Raw genomic sequence first — 22,861 nt, 5'->3', positions numbered from 1 at the left:
TCGACTTGCTTAGATTCTTCTGGTGACCGGTGCAAATTGGCATGACATCTTTGCACAGACGTGGGGGCGTGCTCCCGACGGGGAAATGGCCTTCCAACAGGGATGTGCTCTGTCCAAATCCTCTTGGGCTCTGGCATCATTTCTCTGGGGGTGACTTCACGTATAGACTCCTGAAGCCCCTGTGTCTAACTTCTGTTTTCTGGGGAGCACTTCTTGCTGGCTCTTCCTCCTTCCGGGGGCCCTCCCCAAGCAAACCAGGGCGTTGTTTCTTGTACTCGATATGAATTATCAGACATTTCATCCGAATCCCTGTTTGACGGAGCCTTCTTGAGATCAGTGCGCATAGGGAGGTCACAGGGCATCCTGCATGCCCACTGCAATTGCATCAGACAGCCACCGCCTGCGTCGGAACGATGGTCCTGGAGGAGAAGTACCGAGACTGCTAGAAAGAAGAGCAAGCCAAGCAGCCTTGGAAGAAGCATGGTCTTAGCGTAGAGTCACGATGAGCCAGAGTCGACTAGATGGCATCTGACCACAACAGACGTGTCCATCATGCTGCTCCTCCAGCTCCAGGAGCTACTCCCGAGCCTCCCCACCATCCGTGAAGAAGTTCCACGTCTGCTCCGCCAGATGGCTTCCTTTCCTCCTCCTTCCCACCGGCCCCTGGGTAAGCCGGGTCGACCAGAGACTCAAATCCAGGGACACTCATCTATAAAGAGCTTCGTATCAAGAAATAATTATAAATCAAGAAAACATCCCGGCCCAGTCTAACTCAAATCCATAAGTCTGCTACTAGTCCATAAGTCTCTCTTCAGACGCACGCAGCCACATGTGATGATGCAGAATGCGGGAAGATCACAGGCTGGTGGGTACAAAGTCATGTGGATCCAATGGCAGTGGCTCTGGTAGTAACCAGGGTCCCCAGCAGGAGGCAAGGGCAGATAGAAAGGGAGGTTCCTGGGGCCCTCCTTATGAGCAGACCACGCCCCTGAGGAGGCACTATCAGGCTGTGTCCCAGTGGACAGGTTGCATTCCACCCCTAGACTTTTACCTATCTTCAAGTTGACATGAAATGATGTAACTACCACATCCCTGGTAACCACCGATAATCTTTGGTCCCTATTGCAGGAGTCCTTTCTCTGCCTCCATTACTTTATATTAAGCACCCAAGGTAGGAGCCCCGGTGGCACCGTGGCTACAGGTAGGGCTGTGATCCACAGGGTCAGCAGTTGCAAACCACCAGCCGCTCCTCGGAAGAAAGGCCGGGCTTTCTACGCCTTAAAGAGTTACAGCCTGCAGTTCAACCCTGTCCTACAGGGTCGCTATGAGCCCGCATCAACTCAAAGACGTCGAGTTGAGTGATCCTTCTAGCTAGGTCCCTTCAAGTACTCCCCTGACTGCTGGGCAAGGCGGTGGGGGACAGTGACCGGAGGGACCACCCTGCCAAGCTTATCTCCTTCTCCCAGACTGCTCCTGTCCTGACTCAGGAGGTGGAGCAGATGAGAAGTTAGAGATGGCACCAGGATGTTGTATCACTGATGCCAGGCGTTTATTTTAAATGGCCGTGGAACATTAGAACAGAGTCCCTGGGTCACACCGACAGGCAGGGGCTCGGCAGTCCACCCAGCGGTACCTGTGAAGAAGGCCTAGCAGTCTGGTTCCCCACCATCAGGGTGAAAACCCCGCGGAGCACGGTCCTTGCTCTGAGGGTGGCCACGCGGTGGGGCAGAACTGACAACCGTGGGTTCGGTGTGGGCGACGGGAAGTGAAAGGCTTGGGGACTCGTCTGAGTGTGTGAACTCATTGCTTCACCACGGTGGGCGCCTCTCACGAAAGCAGAAGTGTCAGCGCTCCTGTTTCATAACACTGTTCCACGAGCCACGGTCATGTGTCTGGGTGTGGCCGGCCAGACCCAAGCCTGGCTGTGGAGACCAGCTAGGGAATCACCGGTGCCTTTGGAAAAGAACCTCCCCAGAGCCCAGACTTCCACCTCTACACAAGTCACACTTGCTCCACTCAAGTCTCGGGGTTCTAGCCGAAGCCAGGGCTCGGTGGTTTAACGCTCCGAGGCCTGTCCTGCCGCAGCATGAACACCTGCTGTGGGCTCTGGCTGCAGTCAGAGAGGGCAGGTGGTGGCCACTGCACTGGGGTGTGGCAGGAAGGGGAGGAGCCCAATTTGGGACAAAGGTTTGCTCCCACATTCCTTGGCTCATAACTTAGGTTGTAGAGAGCAAGGCTGTTACTATGCTTAGCGTCAACAGCATGTGTTAGGCATTAGGTTGCTAACTGGAAGGTCCACGGTTCAAAACCACCAGCCGCTCCAAGGGGGAAAGATGAGGCTGTCCACTCCTTTAAAGATGTACAGTTTCATTCAAACCAAAGGAGAAGATTGTGAGGACTATGATCAGGCCGGGGGGGCAGAGGAGAGGGAGAGAGAAGGGGTGGGGAGGGGGAAAAAGAAAGAGCCACATATGTAAGGGGTTGGTGGGACAACACCACCTTTCTGAAACGACAGCAGTGCAGCTGTGTAAAGGATGTTGGTCTCCAGATGTGTTATACACCACAAAGGAAAGGGAAAATAAAATTCACTCATTTAATATTTTTAAAATGGTTTACCATCTCAGAAAACCTCTCCAGGATCCCTGCGCGTCAGAATCGCATCCTGGGTGTTCTGTAACACACGTTCCCTGCACTGACTGGTAACACTGCATCTACTTCAGTAGCGATTGTGAGCAAGGAGCCCTGGTGGCCCCAGCCGTTATGTGCTTGGCTGCTAAACAGAAGGTCGGCAGTTCCAATCTCCCAACGGGTGGTGGGAGAGAGCCACAGCACAACGCTCTTCCTAGTACACCCCCTGGGGCAGCTTTGCTTTGTCACGTAGTGTGGCCAGGAGTCTCCTGGGGCTGGCCCCTCTGATGACACATCCCTACAGCTGCTGTTTTAAGGGGTAATCTCAAATATAAGGAGAACATGTATTGAGTCTTAAAAGAGATAAGGACAACCCACAGACACACACATCGTCCGGATGAGGGAGGCCGTGCGCACGAGGCCAAAGACCGTCCAAGGACTCCCCGGCGGGACAAAAGGGACTGGCAAATGCATGCTTGGTGACAGATCTGTACATCACAGTTACAGGTGGGACCACTGGCCCAGGCGCAGGGCCTGATGGAGACACGTACCTTGTTAGATGGGAGGGCTTACAAGACTGGTCCAGGGTCTTTCAACAAGACTGGGAAGGTATGACTCACAATGATTCAATCCCCCAGTCAGTCCCCAGTAGGGTGACCTCCGTCAAGGACACATGCAGGCAAGCCCCTTCCTTGGGCTGGTAGGAGAGAGGTGGAGACGATTGACTTTGCACTGGAAAGAATTCAGCGGAAGGTTAATCTCTGTGGAGACCCTGAAAACAGATTCAGGCCTCTCACTGCCATGCACCACCTTTGCCACAGAATTTAAGCTCTCATACACCCTCCTATGCACTAGGGAGTAGCATTAATCCCATTTTACAGATGAGCAAAACGAGGCACAGAGAGACGAGATATCGCCTGCCCAAGGCTAAGTGCTGGCAGGAGATAAAGATTCAAGTCCAGGCAGGACCCAGGGGCACCATTCCAGGTATCCCTCGCTACAGAAGACAATTCTGCTCTCACTCCAACAGGAGCAATGAACTGGCCCCTGCCTTGAGCCCCATCCCTGGTTTATCATCCTAAGTGGGTCAGAGGTCTTCCCGGGCAGCCCACCCTGGCTTCCTCCCAGGAGCCTTACACAGCTCCTCCCCTGGACTGTCTGTGCCAGGTGGGGACTGTTCAGAGGCTAAGGAGTCTCCTGTCTGGGGCTGGGTAGTTCCAGCTCAAAGCTTACTCACTAGGCTGCTGTCTCCCCAGTATTTCCTTAATTGTTGAGTGTCTGGCTTATGAGGCCACAGGCAGGGCAGGGCTGCTGACAAGCTGCCGGGCCCAGGAGACTTGGAATGTGCAAGAGGGATGGGCCGGCAGCAGATAAAATGTGTAACTGCTTGTAGACGATGCTCCCTACACTCAGGAATGACCCTAAAGTGTCAGGACAGAGAGAGAGTGATGAAATACAAACGTGTATAACTCAAACCCTGCACCGTTCCCATCAACAGAAACGCAGACTCAGCCAACCTAAAGGGCACGGTAGAACTGCCCCTGTGAGTTTCTGAGCCTGTAACTCTTTCAGGGAGTAAAAAGCCTCGTCTGGCTACCACATCCGACAATAGTGATTTTTACACCCCCACCCCGCAGTTTACCTACAAATGCTTCATCTTTTATGGTAATTTGGGTGAACGTTTACAAGAGCAAATTGGTTTTCCATTCCGGGATTCCTACACTGTGTGCGTGCTCCGTGTCACCTGATTGTGTTATGTTTGTGTTGTGTACCGTGTCACCAGGCTAGCTCCACCACCTTCCGTTTCCATCGGACTCCATCCCTCCTCCTTTCCGGCCTCTCTGAACTCTTGATCTCAGATGGTTGAACTGATCTGGGAAACTCCCTCTTCCTCCACCCATTGCCTCCCCCCCATCTCCAGTTCCTCCCCACGTTCCCTCTGGTCTCCATGCCTCCTTCTTTGCTGCCCCTTCCTGCCGCCCTCTAAGTTTTCTGCAAGCCACCCTCGTGATCTGCTGTCCAGCCTTCTGTCCTCGAGTTATTGGTAGGCCTGCCTGTCCCTTGGCTGATCGATAAGCCCTGGAGGTGAGGTGAGTTTGCTTCTGACTTTGAAAGTCCCAGTCTTGGGGTTCCGCCAGTATCAGACCAGTAAGCCTGCACTCTCTGTCTTTAAATTTTTTTTAATGATTTTAGATCTTGTTTCACATTTTTGTCCCACTCTGTCCAGGCCCTCCTACTCTGACCCCACTCAGATTGGTCAGCAGGGGTACCCAGGCACATCTAGTTCTCCGTGTCTGAGAGGCGGAGGCTGCAGTTCCAGGGACCCATCAGGCCCTGCGTCCACGAGCCTTTGATATTCTTCACTCTCGCTGTCTGAGGAGCGGTCCAGGCTTGCCCCTTGGATGGTGACTGTCGATTTGAGCTCAGACCTCGTGAGGAGGAGCAGCCTTGGTGTATCCCCCGGCCTGTCCAGCCCGCGCCTGTGTGAGGGTGTCCTAATCCTGAGTTCAGAAAGGGCCCTACCAAGGTTCTGAAAAAGGAAAATGACAGTAAGGTGATGTGAATGCTCTAGGTTGGACAGGGACAGGAGGAGACTGTGGGTGGGGCGGAGCCAGGACGGGGGTGGAGCCTGGATGGGGAGACAGAACCTGGATGGAGCCTGGACCTGTAAGTGGGTAGAGTCTGAAGGGGGCAGAGCCGGAACTGGGTATAAAGTACCTGGATGGGACGGAGCCTGGACGCCCTTGGGCGGAGCATTGAGAGGCGGAGCCTGGACTGGTTGGGGATGGAGTCTGGGCAGGAACTAGCCCACTCAGAGCTGCCAACGTGCCGAAAGAAGCTTTCTATCTAATCCAAATGAGTTCAGAAAAGACCACAGAACCTACACCTTCACTGACCTGCATGTGGGCTGTCATCCCAGCCTTTCTGGGCTTGCAGAATGGCGGTGTGTGTGCCCCGAAGTGACAGGCAGAGCTCAGGGCAGCTGTCCCTGCAGCAGCACCTCCTCTGCGGGCATTGGGGCTGCCCCTGGCAGCGGAGTGCTTGCATGTCCACTAAAGACCTCGCCATCGATGTTTAGACCTTGTCCCTTGTCCTGTGGAAGTGGCCTTTCGAGCGTCCGCTCTGCACAGTGGAAGGATTCTGGTGGCATGGTATTTAAACACTCGGCCGAGAGGTTGGTGGTTCGAACCCACCAGCCACTCGGTGGGAGAAAGATGAGACGGTCTGCTGTAAGACTGTAAGGCTGCTGGAACCGCTGGGGCGGTTTTAGAAGCTCTGCCCTTCGAAGTGACTCTGAGTTGGCGTCGACTGGACAGTGACAGGTGTGGTTCTTTGGTCCAGGTGGCAGTGGGGCCAGGGGCAGGGTCTGGGTCTGGGCCCTTTCTGACTCTCTACCTGCAGCGGCATCTGCCTGGCTTCACGCTCACACCCAGATGTTGGCCTGTTTCGGAGTTGGGACCTGGGGTGCCCAACAGGATGGTTATTAGGTGATGTGTTGGAATGCTCCCTGGGGAACTATGCCTCTGGGCGGTGTCTGCGGGGGTGCGGGGGTGGCAAGGGTCTGAATCTGTGCTAAGTCATTGAGCTCCCTCGTGTGACCACCTTTGAAGCAGGCTCATGGCCCTGGAGGTTAGGAGGTCTCCGCTGGGGACGTTGTTCACCGGGTGGTCTCAGCCAGTTGAGGCTTTGAATTGACACGACTGGGGATGGGGACGAGACCAGGGACATAGCTGGTCACGCTGTGACACCTGCCCAGCTGGGCTTGGAGGAGAGTTTCCATATAACGCCTAACAGAGGCACCTCCAAGCCCCACAATCCACACCTACACCCGAGAGGCAGCGACCCTGGGGGACCGGGAAGAGCTGATGGGCAGGTTTTCCAGAACCACTGCTCTCCAGGGCCAGGCAGCCTCTGGTGAGCTTGAACCCCGACCTTTCTGTTAGCAGCCCAGCATTTCTCCGCTGCTCCACCGGGGCTCCTCCGGGTCAGGGACCTGCGGAGTGGGTGGAAGTGGGGGAGTGTCGGGGAGGAGTCTGATACCATGGAAACTCCCCTGGTTGGTGCACGTGGAAAACTCACTCAGCTGCCAGCTGAGTGGTTGGAGGTTCGACTCCACCCAGAGAGGCCTCAGAAGAGGGTCCTGGGCGTCCCCCAAAAACCCATGGACCCCAGTCCTACCAAACCCACCCACTGCTCAGCTGCCTCCAGCCTGGAGTGTGCGGAAGCCCCGCCCCCCATGACTCCAGGAGGGAGGGGGAGCGAGGGGGAGGGCAGAGAGGCTCTTTAATTGACCTCTTTAGGGTGCGTGGATCTGACTTGCTCAGGAGTGGCTATTTGATCTCCAGTTATTCCAGAATTTCCACTCTCCTCCAAACATGTCTCCGGCCTGCAGATCCTGCCTCTTCCCCAGGCTCCCCTTGGAATTTCTGTAGCAGCTTCATCCCCACAAGGTGAGGCTTTCCCAGACAATAGGAGGCAGGTGCCACTGCCAGGCCAGGTGGAGCGGGAAGCCACCACCACCAAATCTGGTACTTCCCTTTAGCCTGGTGATGACTTCTCTGGAGGGACATTTGGGGGGGGGGCTGGAGTACAAAGGGGAGCAAACCTTTATGTTGGTAGATGTGTGTCCTGAGCTCAATGCTGTGTGTGTGTGTCCTGAGCTCTGTGCTGTGTTTGTGTGTATGTTTTGAGCTCAATGCTGTTTGTGTGTGTCCTGAGCTCTATGCTGTGTGTGTGTGTGTTCTGAGCGCTATGCTGTGTGTGCGTTCTCAGCTTGTGCTGTGTGTGTCTGTTCTGAGCTCGATGCTGTGTGTAGCTGTGTGCTGTGCGTGTGTGTTCTGAGCTCTGTACTGTATGTGTGTGTGTTCTCAGCTTGTGCTGTGTGTGTGTGTTCTGAGCTCTGTGCTGTGTGTTCTGAGCTCTGTACTGTATGTGTGTGTGTTCTCAGCTTGTGCTGTGTGTGTGTGTGTTTTGAGCTCGATGCTGTGTGTGTAGCTGTGTGCAGTGCCTGTCTGTGTGTTCTGAGCTTGATGCTGTCTGTGTGTGTGTTCTCAGCTTGTGCTGTGTGTGTTCTGAGCTCTGTGCTGTGTGTGTATGTGTGTTCTGAGCTCTGTGCTGTGTGTGTATGTGTGTTCTGACTATGTGCTGTGTGCGTGTTCTGAGCTCTGTGTTGTGTGTGTTCTGAGCTCGATGCTGTGTATATGTGTGTTCTCAGCTTGTGCTGTGTGTGTGTGTTCTGAGCTCTGTGCTGTGTGTGTGTGTGTGTTCTGGCTATGTGCTGTGTGCGTGTTCTGAGCTCTGTGCTGTGTGTGTGTGTGTTCTGGCTATGTGCTGTGTGCGTGTTCTGAGCTCTGTGCTGTGTGTGTGTGTGTGTGTGTTCTGGCTATGTCCTGTGTGCGTGTTCTGAGCTCTGTGTTTTGTGCTAAGCAGTGCATCCTTTTCATGTTGCCCTTTGGAAATTCCTTTCCTTGGAAAAATGGGTTTTCAGATGCTACCTTGGGAGATAGATGAGACTTCCCTCTCCTCTAAGGAGTCACATCTTGGAAACGCACCGGGGCAGTTCTGCCTGTCCTGCTGGGTCACTGTGCATCAGAATCCACTCGGTAGTAAGAGCTTAGTAGAGATGGCTTCTTGGGGGGAGGGGTGCTCGACCCCGTCCTGCTGACGTTTGGGTTTGCCTTCTGTCTCCTTCCCTGTGTTTGGCTCCCGGGAATTTTAATTCCTCAGAAGTGCCGGTGGCTATGGGCTGAGTTCAAACTCAGATCGGGAAGCCCAGGAGACCCTCGCAGGCCCTGTTGTGTGCGTGCGTGACTTTTGTCCATCACATTTCAACCTGGACGGTTCCTGGTCTTCAGCTAATGGGGTACAGATGGAGTGGGTACTCTGTGTGGCAGGACAGCCCTAGCCTTTCCCCGAATGTGGCACTAGCGAGCAGGATGTCCGGACTCAGAGAGAAAGGGAAATGTACTTGGTAAACACCCTGCTTTTGGTGTGCTTCTGTATATAGGCATGTCCTGAGAGAAAGAGAGACGGGGCTGTCTACTCCACAAGGAGTTACAGTCTCATACTCACAGGGGCAGGTCTGCCTGGCCCTTTAGGGTCATTGTGAGTCGGAATGGAGTCGATGACAGGGTTTGTTGGGGGGAGGACGGTCCTCTCTTAAGCCCCAGTGTAGATTGAGGATGAGCCCTGGTAGCAGAGAGGTTACACAGTGGGCTTCGATCCACAAGGCCAGCAGTTCAAAACTACCAGCCTCTCCAAAGATGGGCTTTCTATTCCTGCAAAACAGTGGTTCTCAACCTCCCTAAAGCCGCAACTCTTGAATATAATTCCTCATGTGGTGGTGACCCCCAGCCATAAAATTATTTTCGTTGCTACTTCATCACTGTCATTTTGCTACTGTTATGAGTCATCGTGTAAATATCTGATAGGCAGGATGTATTCTCATGGTTTCAAATTGAACATAATTAAAGCATAGTGATTCGTCACAAAAACAACATGTAATTCTATACTGTGAACTATTTATTTCTAATGACAAATCAATGAGATTTTGTCTTGAAGCATGGTGTAGCCTGGGTCATAGTCTTCACGCCGGGTGCTGCTATGTGGGCGGATCTGCATGTGGGCGGACCGCCTGGATGCAGATAGAGGAGTGGTGTCTCGGTTCCTAAGACCATCGGAAACATGTATTTCTTAGGTGACCCCTGTGAAAGGGTCGTTTGACCCCAAAAGGGTCGAGACCCACAGACTGAGAACCACCGCTGTAAAGAGTTAGTGTCTTGGAGCTTCATGGGAGCAGCGCTCACCTATCCTGCAGCGCAGCAGAATCGGCCTTGACTCAGTGGCAGTGAGTCTGGTTTGGGTTCAAGTCTATATGAAGGGGTTATTATCACTGAGTCTGGTTTGGGTTCAAGTCCAAGTGAAGGGGTTATTATTATCAGTGAGTGGGCTTTCTGTCGGGAGACAGTCAGTGGTGACGTGCTGGCTGCTAATTGTAAGGCCAGCCACCCCACAGAGAAAGAAAAGGCTGTCTGCTTCCAGAAGGCTTTCTGGCCTCAGAAGCCCAATGGGCTGGGTCTGTAGGGTCTCTCTGAGATGGAATGGGCTCCAGGAATCGTCTGCGAAGCGTTGGGTGCAGATGTGGAGAATGGAGCTGATTTTCCTGCGCCGCGTCCATGCTCCGTGGACAACAGATGTGGAGAGTCTTGTCTTTGCGGCCCATCCAGCGAGGGGACTTCTCCGGGTCCCCGGGTACGTGGTGGACATGCATCATGGATTCTCGTTGTCGGCTTTTCGGTATTTTCAGGACATGCGCCCTTGAGGTTCACAGCTCACTTTGTTCACCAAAAGCTGCTGTTCTCTGTTGGGAGGTTTGAGAAGCTGTTTAAGCAGCCGAATATGGAAATGAAAATGATGATCTGAAATGTAAACTCCAACCTAATTCACACACAGAAGTTATTGCAAAAGAAGGCAAAAAAGACAGCTGCTTTCTCGAAGAGGTGCTTGCCAGGATGGGTTTGTGGAGTCTCCTTGGACCCTCTGGGAAGGGGGGAACTCTGGGGTCACTCTGTGCAGCCGATTCGCAGGATGATGGGAAAAAGCAGAGCCAGTTTTGCAGGGATACTTTGGAAACTGGACCTCTTGACTAAGGAAAGTTCTCTTGAAATCTCTTTAAATGGGATTCTGCCTGTTTGAGCACCAGGATGGCTTGGCTGTCGGGTCCCTGAGGCTCATGGGAGTGCAGAACTGAGCACAGGGCCCTGGGTAGGACAGGTGAGCCCCCCCCAGACTTATCCTCCTGTGTGGTCCCCCATCTTCATCTGAGACCAACACCCCCACACTGGGAATAGTTGCTCCTGCTTTCTCCACCCCTCCCCACCTGGTCTTCACTCCTACGCAGTCCCCACTGCCCCCATGACCACCTCATAGCTGAGAATCAAGCCAACTCCCAGACTGGCATCTGCCAGTTCCCCCAGAGTCACCTGTCTCCCTCTCCATGTGACTCCCCATCTTTTTCACTGTCCTTTCAGCCTCCAAACTGACCCAAGTCCCTTCCATAAAAACAGGGGACAAACCAACAAGCCTCCCCTTGCCAAAGACCCTCTCCCACATCCTCTGTCCACGAGGGCTGTGGCCTGCCATTCATCAAATGCACACAAATCCCAGGAACCCTGGACATGCAGGACTTCAATTTGATGTCCCTCTCCAAGGACGGGTCCCTCCTGTTAATATGTCCAAAGTATACCGCATGAAGTCTCGCCATCCTTGTCTCTCAGGAGCACTCTTTCTTCTTGTCCATCAAGTGTCTCCTCAAAAGGAGTCCTGGGTGCATGGCTGGTGAGGAATGTGTTGGGCTGCAAACCTCAAGGAGACGGTTCAAATCCACCAGGAGAAAGATGGGGCTTTCTATTCCCGTAGAGAGTGAGAGTCTCAGAAACCTAGGGGCAATCTACCCTGTCCTATTGGGTCGCGCAGAGTTCGAATGGACTCGTGGCAGTGAGTGTGGGCTTTGGGGTTCCAGCAGATGTCCCTCCTCCTTCCTTGTTTTCCGGCTGCCAATTCTCTCACCACCTTGTTGTGACTGCCTGGCACCAAGCAGCGTTTGAGTCACAGCCACAGACAGGTGTGGCAAGAGTACAGCTGCCCCATACAGTTTCCCTGGCTGGAATCATCACAGAGACGGGTCGGCAGGCGTTCCTCCCTCGGAGCAGAGGGCCAGTTCAAAGACCCAGCCTTTCTGTGCCATGTGATCCCCCAGGGGCTCCTGATACTCCCTGGGAAGACCAGGTCCCAGGAGCATCCGGGAGGGGTGGTAGTAGTGGCAGCTACTGTCAGCGGCCAAGCTGGCTCTGAGTCGTGGCAACTCTGCCCGGTCCTGTGGCATCCTCACAGCCACGCTGACGTCCCAGCCCAGGCGGGCTGCTGAGACAGCTTCATGGAGACACAGCACAAAGTGGCTATGAGACCACCCTCTGGCGTCTGCCTCACAGTTGGATGTGGACGCTTCTAGAACACACCTCATGTCCTCGGGAGCCCACTCCTGGCACGAGTTGCCACCTGCCATCTTAGCTGACAGGGGCCAGCCCAGGCCGATGGTGGTTTGGTTTGGAGAACGAGAGAAGGGCGCAGAGTTCCAGCACCCCCTGACATGCGAGGCCCCTCAGGGCCTGCAGCCCAGCCTGCTAACCCCTCCATGGGGTCCTAGGTTTCAGCGGTGATGCGGACGGACAGTGAGGCCTGAGTGCCAGCCCCTGATAACTAGCAGCTCAGAAGGACCTGGACATCCAGAGCCTGCCTTGTAGGAGTCGGTGGGCCCCACGCAGCCCTAGCCAAGGGGAGAAGGCAATGCTCTTGCCACTGACCTTGCAGTCCAGACACACAGCCAGGCACCCCAATACCAGGAGCCCGGGGACCACAGTGCTTGCTGCTCATGGGAAGGTGGGCGTCAGCCTCAAATCCAGCAGCCACTCGGAAGGAGAAAGCTGAGGCTGTGGCCCCACTAAGACACCCTCCGAGCAGTTTTACTCTGCTAGGGACCTGGTCACTAGGAGTCAGAATTGACTGAGTGGAGGGCAGTGGGCTTCCTTTCGACCCAGCTCCATTCGAGTGTATCCTCCGTGGCCAGCCCCCTGTGTTCTCTTCTTCCAGGAAAAGGAGCCCTAGTGGTGCAGCAGTTAAGCACTCAGCTGCTCACCCTGAAACGGGCCTAGAGTTCAAACCCAGCTCCATGGGAGAGAGATGGGCCAGTCTAGAGAAAGATGGGACAGTCAGCTCGGGGGGAGGGTCAGGCAGCACGCTCCTGTCAATGACAGGGCCCTGTGGTCCCGCGGGGAACGCCTTGGGCCTAACTCACCCACGGCAGGGGGGTTGCTTCAGTGTTAGGCACATTGTGGACATTCTCAGGTTGGAGAGGGCCCCGGTGACACGGAGTCACCCGCTCAAGGCCACACAGCACCACATGGTGGAGCAAGAAACTGAAGCCGGGTCTATGGGCCACATTGTTCCCAGCTGTTAACCCAGAGCCTGCTTCTTCTCCCCATATCCCTGCCCTGGTTGCCTAAAGCTGGGACGGGGCCTCGGGCTGGGGAGACAGATGTCCCTGTCCTGGGAGATACGGTCTCAAGGTCCACTCTGGCTCATGGAGACCAGGCCCGTGTCAGGGTGGCCTGAGCTCTGCGGGGTTTCCAGTGATGGAGGTTTAGAATGCAGGCCTCTCTTCTGGGTTAGTAGCTCTGCGAGTTCCCGTTCACCCTTTGGCCTGTGGCCCTGTTGAACACCCTTTTCCCTCTCCCACCACCACTTTCTCCTCAGGTGGGTGCTGAGCATACGTTCCCCTCTGCACATCTACCTTCTCCTAGCCCCTCCCACCTGGGCAGCCCATCCCTGGAGCCCCAACCAGGTAATGCTGGCTGGCTGCAATTTGTTTTGTTTCCTGGATGCTGGGAACAATGTGGCCCACAGACCCCGCTTCTTTTCTTTTGTCTGTTCCTCTTGGAGGGGCAAGAGGTTGGGCTCTGATGGGCAGGATCTAGACAAGGAGAGAGCTGGGCAGGAAGGTGGGTGCCCTGCTTCACCCCTCTGGTCAGACTGTGATGGGGCGTGGATCCTCCAGCCGAGATCCCCCTAAACCAGCCAGCGACCCTTGGCAGCTTGGGGCACAGCACAGTGGGGGTGGGGGGTGGCAATGCATGCATGAGGTGAGAGCGGCCACAAGAAGAGCAGAAGGCGGGTGGTGGTTGTTGGGGATTTGGGGACTTTTAATGGTCCCCCAGAAGCAGGAGGCTGGTGGCGCAGGCGGGTGGGCATCCCTTCCTGGAGGCCAGAGGATGGACTGAGGAGCTGCGAGTGTGATTAGAAGGGTGTGTGACACGTGTCCCCATAGGACAGAGTCAGCTGCTCTTGGTGTTTCTTAATGGCATGGAACATGGGCTTTCTCTGCAGAGGGCCAAGCTCTGCGGTTGGTGGAGGGGTGCTGGGACTCCCCCCGCCGCTCGGGGACCCTGATTCCAGCCTCAATCGCACCCAGCGAGGCAACCGCGTGGTGCCAAGCCGCTGGGGTCTTTCCATCTGGTGTCACGTGCCAGCGGGGTTCCCTGGGCCGGTAGGTAAGGGAACACGTGACTTGAGTTTGTATCCTGTCAGAAGGCAGAGCCTCTGCTAACCCCGCCCTCTGCCCGACACCGACCCACCCCAGTCGCCCCGCTGGCTCCATCCCTCCAGCCCCACCCCCTGGACCGCCCCCGCCCCCTGGACCTCTCCTCCCTGCGACCTCCTTCCCGGGCAGGTCCCCACCCCACACAAGCCCCCCTCCCTGGTGACCCCCGGCCGCGCGCAGACTCCTCCCCTGGCGGACCACTCCCCTTTGTAGGCTCTTCCGTGGCGACCCTTCCCCTGAAGTCACCGTTTCCAACCCACCCTGCCAGCAGCCTCCCTTCCCGCCGCCTGGGATTCCCGCAGGCGTGGCTACCCACCAGGGCGCGCCCCCGCCCCCTACTTCCTCCTCTCGGAGCGGGGCGGCCACCTGCGCCCCGCCCCGAGCCGGGCGGCGCGTTTCCGCGCGGGTGGGTGGCTGCCTGCGTGCCGGGGACCGGGTGTGCGGCCGACGAGACTCCGATCCCAGGCTCCGGCGCCATGGCCAGCTCCCCGGCTGCGCGCGGCGGCGAAATCGACTGCCTGAGCCCCGAGGCGCAGCGTCTGGTAGGTCGGGACCCGCGGGACTGTACGGGGCGGGCGTCCCAGGTTCCCCGCTGGGTCTTCCGGGAGCGGAGTGAGGCCTGGGGCGGGGACGGCGCTGTGAGCGCGCGGGGACACGGGACACTTCCGCCGGCCCTTGGCCACGAGGGAGCCGTGCGCGACCCCCAGTGGGACGGGATCCCTGGCCGGGTGACCCCGGCGGCGATCGCCCAGAGGTGCACGCCCAGTAGCTGAGCCCGCGAGTTTTCGTGCCGGTGCCCCTCCCAGGCCCAGGGGGTGCCGAGGTGAAAGTGCTCGCCCAGCGGCTAACCCCAAGGTCAGGGTTCAACCTTTCCTCCAGAACCTGCCAGCCAGCCGGTCCTGGAAGAGAGTTGTGCCTGCCCTTTCCTATGAGGACCTTCTTGGAGACCCTACGGGGCATCCCTACCCTGTCCTTCCGGTTCTCCGAATCGGCATTCAACTGGACTTAGTGAATGCCCTGCCCACCCTGATCCCTAAGACAACTGGGGGCTGAAGCCAGGAGTCCAGGAACCCTTTCCCTGGTGCCCAGCTGCAGGCCCAATCAGGGGAGGGACCCGGGTCTGGGGAAGCTGGCCACCACCCCAGGCAGGGACGGAGGTGATTGTGAACAGAGCGTTTAAAGGTGAAAGTGTTGGGGGTGGGGGGCACTTAGGAAAAGAAACATTGACTGAGCTAACCCTGAAGAGGGGTGGAGGCATCCAGTCCCATTCCCTTGGTCGGACTTTGTGGGCACGTTGGCTCCTTGGCCAGGTAGGAATTAATCATCTTGGCTTCCAAGGAGTCAAGAGATGAGTAAGACAGGCCCTGCCCTTGGCGCTGCGCCGGAAAGAGAGAGGCCTGCCCTGGCTTCCAATGACCACAGGCTACTTTCTCCCTGGCCCCCATTTTGGGCTGTTGCTTCTGTGGGCTGGACTTTGCGATCTGGGCTCAAGGTCACTTATGGGAGAGCCTACCAGGCAGGGTAGAACTGCCCTTGTGAGTTTCCAAGACTAACTCTTGATGAGAGTGGAAAGGCTCAGCTTTCTCAGAGCCACTGGTGGTTTAGAACTTCTGACCTTGTGGTTATTACCCACTATACCACCAGGGCTCCTACAGAAGAGGAGAACTGCTCCCTCGCTTTCCCCAGACTGTAAATCTTTGTAGGAGCAGGCTGCCTCCAAGCAACTGGTGAGGTTTGAACCGCTGACCTTGCAGCTGGCAGCCCAATGCTTAACACACTGAGCCATCAGGGCTGCCGGATCACTGTTGAAAACCAAACCAAACCCACTGCCATCGAGTCCCTTCTGCCTGCAGCGACCCTATTGGGCAGAGTAGAACTGCCCCATGAGGGCTTCTGAGACAGTAAATCTCCCCAAGGAGCAGAAAGCCGCCTTTTTCTCCGACAGGGTTGCAAGTGGGTTTGAATTGCTGGCTTTTTGGTGAGCAGCCCAGAGCAGAGCCCGCAGTGAGTTAGCAGGGCTCCCAAGTAATCAGGAAAGGGTCCTGGAAATGGGGGGGGGTGTTGCTGCTACTGAGGTAATGGGTGCTCAGAGGAGCCCTAGAGACCACCTAGAGCTGAACAGAGAGGGGTAGAGTGCTGCCCTGGGCTATTGCAGGCTGTCTGGTAACAGCTGGGCTGGGGGACAGCCGGCCCTGTGTGCTCTGGCACTGGCTGCCTGTCCCCTTGGACACTTGGGGCCCAGACACAGGGTCTGGGTTAGGATGGTGCGTCACAGAGCTGGAGCAGGACAAGAGCCTAGGACAGATGCTGGTTGCCTACCAGCCCTTGCCCTCCGATTCCAGAACCCCGGAAAGCCACAAGCTGCTCTTAGAGGTTGTGACAGCATTCCTCTGGCCATGAAGCCTGCCCTGCTTGTGGAGGTTATTTTTAGTGCTTATTGATTCCTCCCGTCGGTGGGTGGTGCTGGCCCAATACAGCGTGTGTGTGCCCTGTGTCTCAGCTCCACTGCCCCGCCTCCAGGAGCCTGTTTCTCCTGAAGCTCGCCTGGGTCCCAAGGTGGCCATAGGACCTACAAACGTAAGGCTCTCTGATGGCAACTGACTGACTTCAAGGCTCAGGGCTGCATGTTTTGAGTAGCAGGACGCTTTCTTCGAGAGTGGCACTTGGGTGCAGACGGCGTCCTGGTGGCGCACAGTGGGTAAGCACTCGGCTTGGACCTTATTTGCGGGAGCCGCTTCCTAAAGATCACAGCCCAGGATTCCGGGTGGCCCAGTGCTGCTCTTCCCTGCAGGCTGGCATGAGTCAGGGTGGACTCTGCACATGGCAGCATGAGAAACCAGAGTGAGATGCCACTGTGTGCCCAGGGTTGACATCTGGGGTGGGGGTGATGAGTGGAGGTGGGGTGCATTTCAGTGGGAGGGACCCATGGCCACTGCAAGGAGCAGTGTCCTAGCTGGAGACCAGTGGGCACCTCACACTCAGCCACGCCCGTTCACTTGCTGCAGGAAGGGTCCCCCTGCCCTGGGACTGTGATCGTTGGCTGACATTGCATCCAGTGAGTCAGGGTGACCTCATGCACAGCAGAACGTATGCTGCTGGGTCCAGTGCCACTCCCACCATCAACTGGGGGTCAGACGGTGCAGTCCTTGGGAATTTTCATGGCAGTGGCAGGAGGCTTCAAAAGGTTCCTGGAGAAATCCCATGACCTCTTAGTCCCAGTTCCTGTGAGCTCTGGGAAGCCCTCCTTCCAGGTCAGCTTGGACCAGAAACTCCTCTGGAACCTGCTCAGGGTGGTATCCATCTGCCAGCTTCCACGGACAGACTGGTGGTCAGACAGGCGGTAGCGGTGCATAAGGTGCACTGGCAGGACTTGAGCCCGGGTCTCCCCATGAAAGGCGAGAATTCTAGCCCTGACCCACCACATGTGCTGAGGTTTGGGGCTTCCATGAGGTTGGAGACCACCTTGGGGTCCTGAGGAGGGCGGGGTTGGCAGCCCCAGTGTCCCTGGATCTGGGCCGGAGAGCAGTTAGCTGTCACATTTCTTTGGCTTTTGTAACTTCCCGTGTGGGCGGGCTGTTGTGTCACTGCTGGCCTCTGTCCATAGACCGATCGCCCTTGTCAGTGTTCAGCGCTGGCTTGAGGAGGGGCTGGGGCCGAACCTGCACACACAGGCTGCCAGATCCCCTCTCAATGGTCATTGCAGGTGTCTGCCCACATCTCCACGGGCGAGCTCAGTGCCAAGTTGGTGCCACCCCACTGCCGCTCGGGGTGGGGTTCTGAACACAGGGACCCAGTGGCTCTCATAGGGACGTTGGATTTTTCCCAAGCAGGGACCATAAACCTAAACCAAACCCACTGCCATGAAGTCGATGCTGACTCATAGGGAGGGCCCTGTTGTGGGCTCCCCAGACTGTAACTGTTGATGGGAGCAGGTCTGGGTCCTTGCTGGGCCTGTGAGGTGACTTCCGGGGGCCACAACAGGAGGTGGCGTTTCCCCTCTGTGCTGGCCCAAGTCGATAGTGTGAGCGAGCGGAAGCCACTCGCAGACCCAGGGCCCGGGCCACCCGCCCTACCCCGCTGCACAGGAAGTTGACTATTTAGAGTGTCAAGGCTGTGGCCTGGCTGAGTGGATTGAGCACTAGCTGATAGGACCAGCCCCAGCCAGGCTCTTTGGAAGGACCTAGGCCCAGCGGGGCCTGCTGCTCAGGTCTCAGAAGGGGTTGTTGAGGGGGGCAGTCTGCGACCCCTGTAAGCATCAAGCTCAACCCAGGAACTGTGTGTGCTGCCTTCTTCCTGGGCCATTGTTTCCAAAATATTGGGGCCCCAGAGGCCACAGCTGGCCACCTGTGCTTCTGTCACTGAGCCTGTGACCTCCCACTGTAGGAGCCAGGCCAGGAAGCATTCCGGTTGCCTTCACTGTTTCATGGGAGAAAGACCCGGCTTTCAACCCCCTTCAAGAGTGACAGTCTCCAGAACCCACAGGGGCAGCTCTGCCCTGTCCTGTGGGGTTAGCATGAGTTGGCACTGACTGGGTAGCAATGAGCCTGGCTTGGGTTGACTGTTCTGCTCTGAGGCCACACCAGCTTTGCCTGGGGCGCCTATTCTTGTCTTTGTTTTTATTTTTTCTCAAAACCATTTTATTGGGAGCAAGTACAGGAACATTCCTATCTCAGGCACATCAAGCAGTATTGTCCATTTGCTGCCACGACCAGTTTCAAACCATCCTCTTCATTGACCTCCTTGATATCAGCTCCCTTTTACCCTTCCCCCCACACCCCAAACCCTTATTCTGCTTGCTGGCTTTCCCGGTTTATCCGTCCTGGGCTGGGTTGGGTTTTTTAAGGAATTATTTTCCTGGAATAGATCTGTAAGAACTTTCATGGTTCAGACTCTCAAGCCAAACGCACTGCCACCAAGTCCCTCCCGACCTATCACAACCTGTAGGACAGAGCAGAACTGTCCCGGGGTGTCCAAAGCTGTCCATCTTTACGGGAATAGACAGCCTCATCTTTGTGCCACAGATTGGTTGGTGGGTTTGAACCGCTGACCTCGTGGCTAGCAGTTCAGTGCACATAGCCCACTATGCCCCCAAACTCTCTCCCAAACCAAACCCACTGCCATCAAGTTGTTTCTGACTCAATGATCATGGAAGACAAGGGAGAACTGCCCTATGGGTCTCAGACTGTACATCTTTACTGGAGTGCAGGCTCCTCTTTCTCCACAGGAGAAAGCTGTTGAGATTTGAACTACCCTCCGGGTGGTTAGCAGCCCAGCTGGACTCTGGAGGCAATTACCTAAATCGGTCTCTTTCACAGAGTTAAGCAAAGCAAAGCCTTCTTCTGCCCACCCCTGAGATTTCATCTTTCAGAATTGCCCCGGGTTTGACTTGGTGTTACCACCGCCCTTCACTGGGGCCAGATTCTAAACCAGAACACCTGGCTGGGAAGGTTAGGACCGCCCTTCACTGAGGGGGTGGGGGGTGAGGGTGGGGTCGGACCAGCTTCACAGCTGCGTCCTAGAGAAGTTGAGTTGAGTTGACATCATGATAGTGAGGATTTACTCTTCGTGGTAATCAAACCTTCCCATCGAGTGCACAGCGGTTACGCATCAGGCTGCTCACCTTAAAGTCAGCAGTTCAGACCTACCAGCCGCTACTCAGGAGCGGGGTGAGGCAGTCTGCTCCTGCAAAGAATTAGTTTTGGAAACTCATGGGGGCAGTTTTACCCTGTCCTAGGACAGGACTGGACTCAAAGTGACTCTGAGTGGCAGTGAGTTAGGGAATGTGTGTGTGTTGTGTGTGTTGCCTGGGGCAGTGGGTGGGTCACTTCCCTGGGAGAAGGGTCAGGAGGCGTGGATTCAAAGTTGTAGAGCAGGGGTTCCCAACCTTCCTCAGGCCGTGACCCTTGATTACAGTTCCTCATGTGGTGGTGACCCCAGCCATAAAATTATTTTTGTTGCTACTTCATCACTGTAATTTTGCTACTGCTATGAATCGTCATGTAAATATCTGATAGGCAGGTTGTATTTTCATTGTTGCAAATTGAGCATAATTAAAACATAGTGACGAATTGCAAAAACAATATGTAATTATATATTGTGAACTATTTATTTGTAATTACAAATAAATGAAACTATCTTGAAGCGTGGTGTAGCGTGGGTAACAGTCTTAATATAACAACAGTAAACTACATTGCTACATTTTGCAACAGTATGCATAAAAAGCCAATGTCAGTTTGAAGGTTGAGATAACGTCTTTCTCACCAGATCAGCATATCTGCATGTGGGCAGACCCACCTGGAGATGGATAGAGGAGCAGTGTCTCGGTTCCTAAGACCATCGGAAAAATGTTTTTTCCGATGCTCTTAGGGACCCCTGTAAAAGGGTCATTGGACTCCCATAGGGGTCGGGACCCACAGGTTGAGAACCGCTGGTGTAGGTAGACCAATCCACCTACCTCTGTCTGGAAAAGTAAAGGGGCAGCAAAAAAACAGGCAACAATGGGCTCACACAAGGACTACCGTGAAGGTGGCACAGGACCTGGGTGGTGACTCGTTCTGCTGTGCAGAGGCATCAGTTTCAGTGTGCGTCTGAAGTGACCTCGGGGCACCTGACAACAACACCAAATGCCACCTGAGAAATGTCCCCACCCACCTTCTCAGCCCGCCCAGGCGGCTAGGTAGGGGTCTTGGTATGCGCCTCTTGGTCTTGCTAACTTAGCCAAGCTAGAAGGGGTCCGGCCAGCACCATACCTGTTCCCCTTTAGCAAGCCCTTGCTGTGTCCGACGGGTCTTGTTTTAAGGAGAACTCTTTTCTGGCCTCGCTGCTTGGTTTTTGCCAGGGTAAGAATATTCATGACAAAGCACACGCCATTTCCCCAATTTCCAGGAGTGCCATCCAGTGACGTGTGGGAACTCTGGGTGGTCCGTCTATCCTCACAACCCCGTCCCACATTGTTTCACGTCACGTGGGGAAGAGAGACAGCCTTGTCAAGAGACCATGCCTGGAAAACTGCATCCTCCCCTGCCAGAGATGGAACCGGACCCAAGCCTCACACCATGTACAAAATCGAACTGAGATGGATCAGCAGTCTCAGTATAAACCTCACAACCAGAAAGACCATCAACAGACAAAAGAGGAGCAAATGTAGGAGCCCCGGCACACAGTGTGAACACGCTTCTGAACATCCTGAAAAATATCCCCATGACAGAAGACAGATACAGGGAAGGCCTGAGACCTTCTAAAAAGATGACATTTATGTGCATCAAGAGAGTTAAGAGAAGCTACAGATTGGGGTGGGGGTGGGGGTGATACTTAGTAATGATACATCAGATAAAGGGCTAGTCTCCTAAGTCTACAGGAAACAACATCTTAACGAGAAAAACACAAACAACCCCTTCCCTAAGTGGGCACAAGGCATGAATAGACCGTTTACCAAAGAGCATCCCGGTGGCCTGTGAAGAAATGGACAAACCCTTCCTCTGGATGCATCCCTTCCGCACACACACCCCAAGCCCACCTCCACCCCCCAAAAAAACAAACCACACTCACTGCCATTGTCGCCAACTCAGGGTGGCCCTGTAGCACAGGGTGGAACTGCCCCTGTAGGTTCCCGCCCCGAGACTGTCACTCTTCCCGGAAGGAGAAAGCCTCTCTCTGCCCCTCCCATCCCCGGTCATCCACTCATCATTTCTGATTTCTGTGTTTATTTCACATAACCGAAAGCAGACAGAACGTGTGCTTTTGGCACCCAGCCTGTTGCTCTCAGTGTGGCGTGGTCGAGGCTGGCCGGATCCCAGGGCTTGGCGGCTCATCTGTGCACTGTGGGTCCCTTCTGAGCCTCCTTCATCCCTCCATCCGCTGATGGGCCCTAAGCACACCCCGCCCTCCGGCTCGCAAGGAAGAGGGCCTTAGAGTGGACCGGCTAACCACCAAGTCCAGCCGTACAAACCTACCCGCCACTCCTTGTGCAAACCCACCCGCCGCTCCTCGGGAGAAAGATGAGGTTTACTGCTCCCGTAAGGATGGAAAACCGGCTTGGGCGGGGTGGGGTTGGGGGTGGGAGTGCTGCCTCCATCCCTCCCTCCCTCCAGTGGGTATTAGTCAGAATTGACTCTGTGGCAGTGGGTTTGAAGCCTGTTCACAAAAAATGTGCTGAAAAACTGGGGTTCGGCTTATACACAGGTCAGTGGTACTCCTGCAAGGTGTAACATCTCCCGGGTGATTGCCGTTCCTCCGCTGTTCATTCAGAGCCCCGCTGACACTGCAGGGCTTTGAATGTTCATTTACTCACATCTAACCAATCCAGACCCGTCCTATGACGTGGACGGCTCCAATTCGCAGAAGCACCCATAGGGATTCACTTACGCCGGCAGCTGAACTGGTGAGGGTGTGTCTGTGGGCTGCGCTCCGTCTCTCCCCTCTGGCCTCTTGAGTTAATTCACACCCTGAATTTCCCACCCTAGGCTTATACTCGAGTCAATCAGTTTTTCTGGTTTCCCAGGTAATAATTGGGTACCTCAGCTTATACTCGGGTTGGCTTATATTCGAGTATATACGGTACATCTCCACAATAGCATGTAGCGCCTGTGGTTGAATATACGGAGCGAGAGGCAGCAGGAGCTCCGAGGTTAGAGCCCCCAACACTCATCAGACAGGGAAGAACAGCCCTGTGGGTGCCAAAGAGTCAGAATCTCTCCTTTCTCCTACAGGGCACCTCTTGTTTGTGAACTGCTGCCCTTGAGATTAACAGCCCAGCATGGGACCCACTAAGCCACCAGGGTTCCTCAGAGGTGAGGGGGTTGTCCCAAACTCAGGTACCCATCGTGAGCTGTCACGCAGACTTCGGCTCGGTCCCGGGCCACAGGGCTCTGGGGGGCTTGGCTGTGGTGTGCTGTTCCCATCGCTGCCGTAGGCGTCTCTGCCTCCCGGCACTGCAATCTCCAGGCTAGAGGGCTTCTTTTTTCACAAGGCGAGGCTGCCTGGGAGAGGAAGAGTACCTGTCCCATGCCTCGTCAAAGATTTGTTTTCTCTGTGCCCGCAATTTCCACCCAGAGCCTGTGCAGTGTCTTAAGTTTCTGA

The 22,861-nt window shown here is 55.4% G+C and overlaps 1 protein-coding gene across 23 annotated transcripts in view; it reads left to right on the top strand.

Moving 5' to 3' along the window:
* Positions 1–22,861, top strand: part of LRRFIP1 (LRR binding FLII interacting protein 1) — a 124,872-nt gene that overhangs the window by 29,278 nt on the left and 72,733 nt on the right. The window contains exon 1 of one of the 23 annotated variants that reach the window (XM_075529216.1): positions 13,988–14,325. The exons of 19 other annotated variants lie outside the window; for them this stretch is intronic. In XM_075529216.1, the coding sequence (XP_075385331.1) occupies positions 14,260–14,325 (66 nt within the window). In that variant the 5' untranslated portion in view covers positions 13,988–14,259. Of the gene's footprint in view, positions 1–13,987; positions 14,326–22,861 lie in introns of those variants that run through there. 3 more of the 23 variants (XM_075529222.1, XM_075529229.1, XM_075529232.1) reach the window with 3 other exon arrangements.

The sequence above is a fragment of the Tenrec ecaudatus genome, chromosome 13 (assembly GCF_050624435.1).
Source record: "Tenrec ecaudatus isolate mTenEca1 chromosome 13, mTenEca1.hap1, whole genome shotgun sequence".
NCBI lineage: Eukaryota > Metazoa > Chordata > Mammalia > Afrosoricida > Tenrecidae > Tenrec > Tenrec ecaudatus.
The sequence above is the reverse complement of the archived record's forward strand: the minus strand, read 5'-3'. Positions and strand labels throughout refer to the sequence as shown.